This window comes from Littorina saxatilis, linkage group LG1 (assembly GCF_037325665.1).
Source record: "Littorina saxatilis isolate snail1 linkage group LG1, US_GU_Lsax_2.0, whole genome shotgun sequence".
Taxonomy (NCBI): domain Eukaryota; kingdom Metazoa; phylum Mollusca; class Gastropoda; order Littorinimorpha; family Littorinidae; genus Littorina; species Littorina saxatilis.
The window spans coordinates 66,621,329-66,633,828 of record NC_090245.1 but is presented as its reverse complement, the minus strand read 5'-3'; the positions used below and the strand labels follow the sequence as shown (position 1 = coordinate 66,633,828).

Sequence of the window (12,500 nt, the reverse complement as noted above, 5' to 3'; positions counted from 1 at the left end):
GAAGTACCAATGGAACACATTTTCGAAAAATCGCGCAGTCCGTACGAAGAACAGAACATCCTCAAAGAGTTTGCAACTCAGCTGATGGGAATGTAATTCACAGTTCTGTGTTCGCAATGGCACCCACTTCCATCCCAAGGTTTACATCGTTGTGTTATGCCTCCACACCCAGAAACAGATTGCGTCCATGTACACATTCAAAGTTAGGAAATGTACTCCAACACATAACTCTGCCTATGCATCAGCTTCATCTTGAGGAAAATCATTGGTAAGTCGCTCGGGAAACACTCACTCTTGAAGAGGTCACAAATCCATGTCGTGAATATTTTGTACGGGTTTATTTCTGTTTGAGATAATGCTATTTTTTTTTATTTTTTTTTTAGTACACTTTGATGTTTGAGTTTGTGTGTGTGTCGTTACTTTCGACAAACTGTGACGCCTTCTCTTTCTTTCACATTTGGCATTGTAACAAGCAACTGGTACGAACATAACACATACTATGTTCCTAGTGTAGACAGTGTCGAGTTGAAATTGCACACATGTATGTCTTCTTTAACACTGCATAACCATGCACATTGTTGTCAAAGGTTGAATTATTGTGGTATGTACACTGTACCAGAGCTGGTCGAATAGTACTTGCCTGTCGCACTTAGTCACAAAAGCCATCTGCCGTGTCGCAAAACTTTGAGAAATGCGACTAATGCGTGAAAATGTGCCACATTCCAAACCATGGATTTGTCTTTTTCTCGCATTCCAGGTGACATTTCAATTTACAAACCTAAAAGTCGGAAAACCCAAACGAACGCTTCTCGTGTCAGCAGGACTCATGTACAACGTTTTTTCATTGGCCATATATACACACAATTGCTTTGGTTTAAGCACAAAAGCCTCTCCAACGTAACGTCTAATACGCGCATATTCAACAAAATTATCAACGTAGTATCATGCATCAGTTGTGTACACACACACACATAGTTCATATCGTCGACCATATGCTATATCGCAAATTTTCAGAACTTACAGCTCACATCTTTTAAATGTGAAGTCATACTCACAGAATATTTCCTCAAACTGTATCCAGTATTATCACACTCAGAGACCCGTTGTAAATAGGAAGTAAAACTCCCCAAACTGAGATAGCAAGCAGGGATTTGTTCACTGACTTTTTTGAGACTTTTTGAAAATGTAGGCCTATTTCTAATGTTTTGAGAGTAAAGACACGCCCTCAACCTCGTCACAGATGATGTAATCATGACGCTGGGAGCTGGATGACGTTAGCTGGTATGTGATGACGCAGTAGCAAGCCCCACAGGAGTAATGACACAGTTACAGTCAACCATCGTCCACTTTTGTGCAGTGACGAGCCTCCGCCATTTCCACCTTCATTGTTTGTTCGAAGCTGGTCTATGCCTGTATGGGGAAACAATGCTTTTTTTAATAAACGTAAAGCTAATGAAACAACAACTGCCTCAAAACTGTACTATGCACTCCCGTAATGTGTTAACAATACATTGTATTTAACATCATCAAAACTTTCTTGTCTAATAGACAATTTCTTTGGAAAATAACTCCGTCCAACAAATAACCTCTCGCGTGCTCCTGTCCACGTGTTTCCGACACACCCCTCGCTAGTGATTGGCCCCTCCAATGTTTGTCCGAGTAAAAATCAAGGGTATTCACGCTTCCACAACCCATACAAACCCGATAGAGTTGTTGTGGAGACAGTAAGAAGAACACAAACATACGACATTAAAAGTCAAAGGAAGCTTTTTTCATGAAGTTAGTTGGTTAGTTAACTGCTGCTTAATGGGTCCAGCGGACTATTTAGGCCAAATCAGGACCCCTTTCCATGAAGTAAAAAATAAAAATAAAAAAATAAATAAAAAATAAATACATTTAAAAAAAAAAAATAAGCAAACCAACAAGTAGTGGCAGGCTTGAAATGTGCAAACACTATTCTATTTTGAATAAAGAAACTCCAAATTCAGAGAGAAATCAATGAGCTTACATTAAACAAGAATAATACACACATACATACCCCTTTCCCCCATTCTTGGCCCACCCCCTCCACCCGTACCTCTACGTCGGAACACTAACTCTGCACTCTTACGTATTCGTTTTAACATCAAAAGACTATTTCATAAAACCCTATGGCGTATGGCGTTACATGAATCTTAGCTAAATTGCAAAGAGAAGAAACGCAAACTGTTTCAAAAATACAAATACACTTTGTCCGGCGAATGAAATAGGCATTTCATAATTCAAAGGAAACCCTGTCACAGGTTCTGACGATGTAAAAACGGCTACAGTATGGTTGAATTAAAGCAACAGCCAACTATATCCTTTCAAAATATCAAATCAATTAAAACTTAATTCTGTAATTATACATTTACTGAAGTAAATTAAACTTATCAACAACTTCAGAAAATGGAACAAGGGACTGCAGGTATGAGGGACTAGAACAATATAACAGTAAAAAGGTATTCACCAGAACACAACAACAGGAACAGATGAACATGGACTAGTTTCTACTTTCGTCTTCATAGGCAAAAGAACAAGAATAAACTAACAAGTCGCGTAAGGCGAAAATACAATATTTAGTCAAGTAGCTGTCGAACTCACAGAATGAAAGTGAACGCAATGCCATTTTTCAGCAAGACCGTATACTCGTAGCATCGTCAGTCCACCGCTCATGGCAAAGGCAGTGAAATTGACAAGAAGAGCGGGGTAGTAGTTGCGCTAAGAAGGATAGCACGCTTTTCTCTACCTCTCTTTGTTTTAACTTTCTGAGCGTGTTTTTAATCCAAACATATCATATCTATATGTTTTTGGAATCAGGAACCGACAAGGAATAAGATGAAAGTGTTTTTAAATTGATTTGGACAATTTAATTTTGATAATAATTTTTATATATTTAATTTTCAGAGCTTGTTTTTAATCCGAATAGAACATATTTATATGTTTTTGGAATCAGCAAATGATGGAGAATAAGATAAACGTAAATTTGGATTGTTTTATAAATTTTTATTTTTTTTTACAATTTTCAGATTTTTAATGACCAAAGTCATTAATTAATTTTTAAGCCACCAAGCTGAAATGCAATACCGAACCCCGGGCTTCGTCGAAGATTACTTGACCAAAATTTCAACCAATTTGGTTGAAAAATGAGGGCGTGACAGTGCCGCCTCAACTTTCACGAAAAGCCGGATATGACGTCATCAGAGACATTTATCAAAAAAATGAAAAAAACGTTCGGGGATTTCATACCCAGGAACTCTCATGTCAAATTTCATAAAGATCGGTCCAGTAGTTTAGTCTGAATCGCTCTACACACACACACACACACACGCACACACGCACACACGCACACACGCACATACACCACGACCCTCGTTTCGATTCCCCCTCGATGTTAAAATATTTAGTCATAACTTGACTAAATATAAAAAGAAGAGTACAGAGTGAAAAAAAACGAAGAGAATGAATACAGACAGACAGACAGACAGACAGACAGACAGACAGACAGGCAGACAGACAGACAGACAGACAGACAGAATACAGAGTCTAATGCAATCTAACCCAACATACGTAAGACTCTGTCTGTATTAATTACTCTGTGTTCATTTTCTTCATTGTTTCTCTGTCTACACTTCTTTCAGTTTCTTGCTGTTCTTTTTCTGATGAAGACAAAAGTCGAAACTAGTCCATGCTCATTTGGTCTTGTTGCTGTTTCTTGATTAATACATTGTTATCTTGTTATCAGCAACTTACTAAAATAGGAATTTCTATCATCCAGCATATTGTGTTCTTCAAGCTTGTCATCTGGCATGTCTGGGTTGGTGTCGCCACGTGCCTCCTCTGTGAACATAGTTAGCTGACATATATATCTCCACTGGCATGATAACGCTGCTATTCACAGCAGCATGACATATCTCATGTGCACAAAACCAGCAACAATAACTGCTCGCGCATGCACAAATACACACACACACACTCACACACACACACACACACACACACACAAACACACACACACACGCACGCACGCACGCACGCACGCAAACACACACACACACACACAAACACACACACACACACACACACACACACACACACACACACACACACACACACATACAGAGGAACCACATGGACTAATGATTTCACATACCTCTTTTGTTGCTTGAAGGGTCAGCTGCAAGAAAAGAATTATATATAATATGATATTGATACAAAAAAAGACAATTTACTCAGAACAAGAAATATGTTCATCAAGCTATATGAGAAGTATATATATATGCAATACAGAACGACCTGTTATACGGATGAGATACGGAGTTTCATACATAGTCAAAGTAGGATCACCTGCGTATAATAATGCACATACCAATTTAAATTACATTGACACATTTTATTCATACGATATAACGATAAGCAGAAAATGTGACCTTGTCATTATTTTCTTAGCTCTCTTTTTCTGTCTGTCTGTCTGTCTGTCTGTCTGTCTTTCTTGCTTTCTTTCTTTCTTTTTTTCTGTCTTTCCTCTTCCTTTCTACGAAGTTGGAGTGGCATTGGTCGGCTCACCGAGTCATAATTCTCAGCTTTAAAGTTTCAGCGAACTCTGTTACTCATGGCCACATAATGACTAAATCATTACACTTCCAGAATTAAAACAAAAACAAGAATGGTATGTTATTGAAAAGTTTAATTTGTAACAAAACATAACATTACATTACATTGTTTTGTCATAATCCATGTTTTTTCCTAGTTTAAACATTCCAATAACATAACCATTCTTGTTTTTTTCATCTGAATTTTTGAATGCTGACCGCTATTCTATCTGTTTTTGGATGTCATGACACTTACATCTGACCACGGTCACTTTGCTGGTCTCCAGAACGTGCCGAGAGGACGTGCGGCACGTGTAGATCCCCGAGTCGTCCAGTGACGCGTTGTCTATGATCAGGTCCGTCACGAACGTCCTTGATGACTGGATCTGGTACCTGAAAACGAAAATCGGTTAACACTAGTTAAAATGCACGCTACCAAGCCTCTCATTAATAGACGATTCTCGGAAATAATTCCGTATGCTTGTATGGCCTGGGTTGTAAATGAATCAATACCCTTATGCTTAATGATCGTGTGTTTGTCTTAATAAAAATGCGGTGTGGCGCCAAAAGACAAATGTCCATGTTTGTGCAAAATGAAAATGGACATTACAGTTTTCTTATCTTATCTTATCTTCTTGCTTGTCGTCTGAAAAATAAAGTCAAACGTTCTCCTGTCCACGCGTTTTCGACACACCCCTTGCTAGTGATTGGCCCCTCCAATGTTTGTCCTCTGTAAAATTCAAGGGTATTCACTCTTCCACAACCCATACACCGACAGAGTTATTTTCGGAATTCGTCCATTGGGCGAAGTCGACTTTGCGAAGTGCGCTTCACGAAGCTGGCTACACGAAGCTGGCTACACGAAGCTGGCTACACGAAGCTGGCTACACGAAGCTGGCTACACGAAGCTGGCTACACGAAGCTGGCTACACGAAGCTTTGGCACTGAGTTTTCATTTCAAACAGAATGAGGCAGAGCGATGTTAATATCAAATAACCAAAGGGAAGTAATCGCTCTTAATGCATACGACATGTGTAATAGAGTAAGCGAGAGTTGTACACGGAACCTTTTCTCCTGGCACCTGAGAGAATAACAAGCATTGCAATTGTAACCGAGTGCCGAAACACTACGATCACCTCGGGAAGCGAAGTGCAATCAAACAGGATTGAAAATGTTAGGGCTAATTTCTTAGCCCTATAAAAACTGTTATGCAAACCCGAAGGTTTCCATGAACATACAGACAATCGGAAACCACCAGACCCCATCACAAACAGAATCCCACAAACCACGGGTGTTGACTTAAAGGCCAACAACTCGGGTGCAGAGTCTGCTGTGAAAGGAGCGGTAGCCTCCCCTGTCACATAATGAACAAGCGACTTTCATCCTCTGAGAGAATAACAAGCATTGAGAGGATGAAAGTCGCTTGTTCATTTCAATGCTTGTTATTCTCTCAGGTGCCAGGAGAAAAGGTTCCGTACAACTCTCGCTTACTCTATTACACATGTCGTATGCATTAAGAGCGATTACTTCCCTTTGGTTATTTGATACTGAATTTTCATTAAAACGATTTCGCGAAGTCGACTTTGGGCTCATGCCTGGACGCCTTAACGTTAGAAACGGACGTTTATGCAAATTGCTAAGTTGTGGGACCGCACTTAAGTCGCAGTGAATGAGATGTTACCGTAATGATACACTATTCAATGATATCTGATGGAAAAGCTTAATCTTGTGAGTGCTATCGTGTGTGTGTTGTACGTCATTATGTTTGCTGTTCTGCTTTTGTGTGTAAATATGTTTGTTATTTTTTAATTTTTTTTGTTTTTGTTATCCGTCATGTGTCTGTATGATTGCTCGTGCTGCCATTTTGTGTGATTTCTTCACGTTTTGACATGCAAATGGTCGTCTATTGTTTATAAGCAGCATGTCCCCCCCCCCCCCATACCAACTTAATCAGATGTCCTTACCTGGTGATGACAATGTAGGGAAAAGTATGACTGTCCACCATGTGTCCATTTTTGTGCCAGGCGAGGTCAAAGTCTGTTGTGTTTTCTGCAGACACGTTGCAGACCAGATGAATCATCTGACCGGTCGGCACGATCAGCTGACTGTTGTACGTGGGTTCGTCTGAAAAGAAAACGAAACAAATGAAAACGCTTTGTGTCAACCTGAACTCACGACGGTCAGGTATGGAGTCAGACTCTAACTCTTTGGTTGCTTACTTACCGACTTACTTGTTAACTTGCTTGCTTGCTCATTATTTTACTTACCTGCTTACTTGCTTGCTTCTTTCCTTGCTCATTTACTTATTTTCTTGCTTGCTTGCTTGCCTGCTTCCTTCCTTTCTCACTCACTCCTTCCCTCACTCCCTCCCTCCCTCCCTTCCTCCCTTACTGGCTGACCGATCGACTTACTTACTTACTTACTTACTTACTTACTTACTTACTTACTCACTCACTCACTCACTCACTCACTCACTCACTCACTCACTCACTCACTCACTCACTCACTCACTCACTCACACACTTACTCACTCGCTCGCTCACTCACTCACTCGCCCACTCGCTCACTCGCTCACTCACTCACTCACTCACTCACTTACTCACTTACTTACTTACTTACTTACTCACTTGCCTACATGTTTTCGCTTGCTTGCTTGCTTACATACGTATTCGACGTGCACATGAACGCACGTGTTTTACATTATTTTTAACACAAAAGCCTGGCTACCTAACTCGAACAAAAACAGAACCTGAGCGTAGAATGTTACACATAACACGCACACAAACCACACTTGAGCAAACCGCTATAATGACGTTTCGGACAAACAAACACACACCAGAAAGGGTGAATGAAATGAATAAAGAAAGAAAGACAATAAGCAAGAAGAAAACAAAAACAAGTCGCGTAAGGCGAAATTACTACATTTAGTCAAGCTGTGGAACTCACAGAATGAAACTGAACGTTGTCCGCCGCTAGTGCAAAAGGCAGTGAAAGTGACGAGCCTGTTTGGCGCGGTAGCGGTTGCGCTGTGCTTCATAGCACGCTTTACTGTACCTCTCTTCGTTTTAACTTTCTGAGCGTGTTTTTAATCCAAACATATCATATCTATATGTATTTGGAATCAGGAACCGACAAGGAACAAGATGAAAGTGTTTTTGAATTGATTTCGAAAATTTGATTTTGATCATAATTTTTATATTTTTAATTTTCAGAGCTTGATTTTAATCCAAATATAACATATTTATATGTTTTTGGAATCAGGAAATGATGTAGAATAAGATGAACGTAAATTTGGATCGTTTTAAAAACAAATTATTTTTTTTACAATTTTCAGATTTTTAATGATCAAAGTCATCAATTAATTTTTAAGCCACCAAACTGAAATGCAATACCGAAGTTCGGCCTTTGTCGAAGATTGCTTGGCCAATATTTCAATCAATTTGATTGAAAAATGAGGGTGTGACAGTGCCGCCTCAACTTTTACAAAAAGCCGGATATGACGTCATCAAAGACATTTATCGAAAAAAAGAAGAAAAAATACGGGGATATCATTCCCATGAACTTTCATGTAAAATTTCATAAAGATCGGTCCAGTAGTTTAGTCTGAATCGCTCTACACACACACACGCACAGACTGACAGACACACACACACACACACACACACACACACACACACACACACACACACACACACACACACACACACACACACACACACATATACACCACGACCCTCGTCTCGATTTCCCCTCTACGTTAAAACATTTAGTCAAAACATGACTAAATGTAACAACAACAAAACTAAAGAAAAACTATAAGAATCTGTACAAAGAAGTCAAATCAGAAGCAACCCAAAGCAAAGCAAAGCAAAGCAAACCAAACCAAAACAAACCAAAATGAAACGCAACGACATGACGTAAAAACTAAACAAATGTAATATCATTATCAATATTCACCTATGACGGTCAACGTAACCATTCTGACGTGTTGCTCCTGTGACGTCACTTGACATTCGTAGTCTCCGGCCTGGTCAAGTCTGACCCGCCTGAAGATGAGGTCCCAGCTCGTCACACCGTCCCCCTTACGAAGGTGTTCAAGCACTAGGTTCGAATCCTGCACCCACGTGACTTTCCCAATCGTCAGAAAAGAGTCATCTTGAATGCTTCTCCACGCCACCTTGTGAAAAAATGACGCCATGATGTACATTATATGTTTTTAATGTTGAGGTTGTTTAATTGTCTTGTAGGAGTTTAACATGTAAGCAGCGGTTGTCAGACAGTAGTTGATGTTTAGTGCAATTATAATTGTTTGGAGGCTTGTTGTCAAAACTAATCACCTTTTTTTGTCGGCTCGAGGGAAGCATATCATCTTCTGTTTCATCTGTTTCGACCGAGGCCGTAAGGTTGGTTGATACAGATGTAACAAAAGGAGATGCTCCCCGAGGAACGACAACAAATGCTGGTCTGACAACAAGTCACCAAACATCATTTTTGTCATCATGTTGGTAGTGCAAAAGTACGTGCAGTCACCAAAAGGGAGCCAATGAATGTGTTCGAATGAAGTATACAAAACTAATTATGCCCATGTTTTCTTAAATCGCATTTTCTATGAGAAAACACAGACAGACATACAGACAGTGACGCACAGAGGCAAAGTCAGAGAACGAGAGTAATCCCACCGCTGACTTTTATCAGTAGTAATTACAGGTTCCGTGTCGAGAGTTAATCCTTTGATTAAGGCACACAGACTGCTTACAGCAAGGTACATTGAAAGCACCTTCCCGAAGAGGTCAAATACCACTGATCGCTATCGGATGTAATCACCGGGTCGACGGAACGAGAGGATTTGATGCACGGCGAACAGGCTCGGGCCACCCGTTGAGATAATCTTTGTAAATACCCGGGCCCGTATTGACCTTTACCTGTGTGATGACCCGTGGCTTGACATCTGCCTTGTGACAGCTGCGAGTCGAGTGAAAACTGAGAGTAAAACCTTGTGTAGGTCAGAGGGATTTAGGTGTGAAGGGGCAATTGGGGTATTCGGTGTTATCTCGTCCATGGTAAGTGGAAGCCAGGGCATATTTAATGGGTAGTATTCGTTGTGATGGCAAGTCGACACAAACGATGTGGATTATGAATACTTGAATAACCTTGGTCGTCATCCAGCCATTCTGCCAGACAATCTCTCTCTCTCTCGCGCTCTCTCTCTCTCTCTCTCTCTCTCTCTCTCTCTCTCTCTCTCTCTCTCTCTCTCTCTCTCTCTCTCTCTCTCTCTCTCTCTCTCTCTTTTGTGTTCCTCCCTCATTTACATTATGTCGTGTCAAATCCAGATGCTAACCCTCACATTAACACCAAATGCTAGCCTGCTCGTACACTAAGCTGATACGTTCCGGTTTCGAATTCGTTATTCTAACCTCAAACTAGCACAACCTACAGCTTTTGCCTTCGATTAAAGTGTCCCAGCCAAATGCCAACCCTTTTGTTCCCGGGGTCGGTGCTCCGGAGTCGGGTTTGTTACCCCCTGCAGTTAACACTTTCAGGTATGTCGCAACACCGCAGTGACAGTATGTGTCCTGTATTCAAACTGTCTAGAGTGTCAGCATCTCTCTTTGCCTGGTCAGTCCGAGTGTGGTTTTTGGCGACATACAGCTTGGTTATGGTTTTTGCATGTGATCTTAGTGACACAACCTTTTATTTCCAGCTCACGTGCTCGATCGTGACCCCAGACCCCGTCCTCAACCCCCCCCCCCCCCCCCCCCTCACCCCCTTCTGTGAACTCATTCAGTCGGTACCTTCTCGTATAGCCAAGCTCTGGCTAATTGTTGCTGCTATCTTATCTATCTATGCGGTAAGGGTGAGCTATCTTATAATATGTGTTTAAAGTCTGTACTGCCCCTTCCAGCCCATTCTCGAGTAATTACTGTTTGCCTACTTTGACCCCGAGCTCTGTTTCTGTTCGCCATTAACGCTGGGTGACGGTCAACTCTCCTGTTTCCGATTAACACTTCTGTTAATTGTTCGCAGCGACCCTGGCTCTGCTACCAACGGTGAAGGTTAACCCATTTACTCTCACTGTCCTTTAACCCTGCTGTGCTTCATGCTAACCTAGCCCTGAGTAAACCCTTTTTACTCCCGCTGTTCCTGAGACCTTTTATTCCCCTGCTGTCCCCCTCCCCGATTGGTGACAAGGGCAGGTCTGACGGAGGGCAGCGTGGCCCCTTGTCTCATCAGGCAGAATTAGCTGTGATTGCTGCAATTTGTACCCTCGGATTGGAACCTGGTGCCCGCTGAATACCAATGACCCTTTCCTTCCTCGCCAAATGACACCGGAAACTCTTAAAGTGATCCCCCTTCGGAGAGGTCTCCGAATCAATCGCTGCGTGCGGCTACAAAAGTGCTTGGCAGCGATCCGCCGATTCAAAGAATTAGATCTTCTCTCCTTTCTTGCTTTTGATACTACAGGTTTGAGATTGAGATAGGGGTGGGGGAGGAGAAAAGAGAGAGAGAGAGGGCGGGGGAGTAGTAATGTTTACTGCTTTTTTTAAGAGACGTGGAGATAGTGGGGTGGAAAGAAGTGTTTGAATAGGGCCCTTGGGACACATCTGTCTTTGCCTCGTGAAGGAGTCGAACAAAACAGTCTCGGCAGTTTTATCGCAGCTTTTCTGAAAGCCAAGACGTGACCGACGAGACTAGAATCCAACATTGTCGCCACGTAAACTTCACTAAATAGTCTTCGTGACAGAAGGTCGCTCGTGGAGTGTTAACGCCTTCCCTTTTTAACTTACTTTATGGAGCAGTAGACACTCGCTTCTTCCTCTCCTATCTTGTTCTCCCTTGACGCATTCAAGTGGCAGGGCCGAATAGATTTAAAGTGTTAGAAAATACTTTGTTCGCGCAGAAACTGTTTTGAGTGGATTGCTGAGAGCACAAACCCAGTAATCTACTCTTTTTAAATCGCTGGGTGCTTAATTCAGGTGAACAAAAGTGTGTTAAAGCAGAACCTCAGTAAACTGTTCTCTTATAACGAACGCTTGCTTAAAATCAGCGGAAAATAAGTGTGTACAGGCTCAGGCTTAGTTTAACTACTCTGTTTCCCATTCGGTCGTAGATGTCTCAACGCACGCATTGTCTAGCTTTTAACAGTTTACAAAGTAGACGGTCGTTTTTATTTATTTTCTGTCACATTCTTTCATGTTAAAATTCGCAATTGGAGCAGTCTCAATGCACTCTCTCTCCCTCTCTCTCTCTCTCCTCTCTCTCTCTCTCTCTCTCTCTCTCTCTCTCTCTCTCTCTCTCTCTCTCTCTCTCTCTCTTTTCTCCTCCTCCTCTTTCTTTTTCACCCAGATCAAAGCCACCTTGAGATACCACCCATGCACAGGACAGAGAAATTCCTTGTTGGAAACATCTACGCTTTGCAGCCAACACTGACCTTCGGAGACAATGCGAAACAGCAACATGGGGAGGAGACGGGAGGAACACGTGAGATGCCGCTTGCACCTGTTGCACATAAGTTGCAGTGTCAAGTGCGTGCTGCATCAATATTTGTGTGTTTTCGTCGTTTTGCCATTACTTCGGTGTAGTGTTGCATGGACTGATATAATTTGTGCTGGGATGGGTTTTTTTGTATTGTGAGGGGTTGAAATTTCCCAACATTGCACCTCTCTTTCTCTCATCGCTATGGTAAAACTCAATGGTTTTGCTGAACATTGGTTTATTTTAGTTTTTGTCCCATGCTGAGAGGATGTGTACATATTTTCATGTTTTACCTGAGCCCTTTCTCAAAAACATTAAGAAAAAAACACGGAACTAGATCCGATAAAATCGCATTGTGATGCTTTGGGTGCTTCTGGTGATCGACAAGACCTAATGTGTAAAGGTTTCTTGTTAAAA

The 12,500-nt window shown here is 41.5% G+C and overlaps 1 protein-coding gene across 1 annotated transcript in view; it reads right to left on the bottom strand.

Moving 5' to 3' along the window:
- LOC138976683 (hemicentin-1-like) overlaps positions 1–12,500 on the bottom strand; it is a 125,160-nt gene that overhangs the window by 997 nt on the left and 111,663 nt on the right. Inside the window, exons 4-9 of the mRNA XM_070349562.1 lie at positions 8,568–8,787; positions 6,575–6,734; positions 4,867–5,003; positions 4,172–4,195; positions 3,772–3,858; positions 1–1,410 (exon numbers count right to left, since the gene is read on the bottom strand). The exon at positions 1–1,410 is cut by the window's left edge and continues 997 nt beyond it. Coding sequence (XP_070205663.1) covers positions 1,250–1,410; positions 3,772–3,858; positions 4,172–4,195; positions 4,867–5,003; positions 6,575–6,734; positions 8,568–8,787 — 789 coding nt within the window. The 3' untranslated portion in view covers positions 1–1,249. The remainder of the gene's footprint in view (positions 1,411–3,771; positions 3,859–4,171; positions 4,196–4,866; positions 5,004–6,574; positions 6,735–8,567; positions 8,788–12,500) is intronic.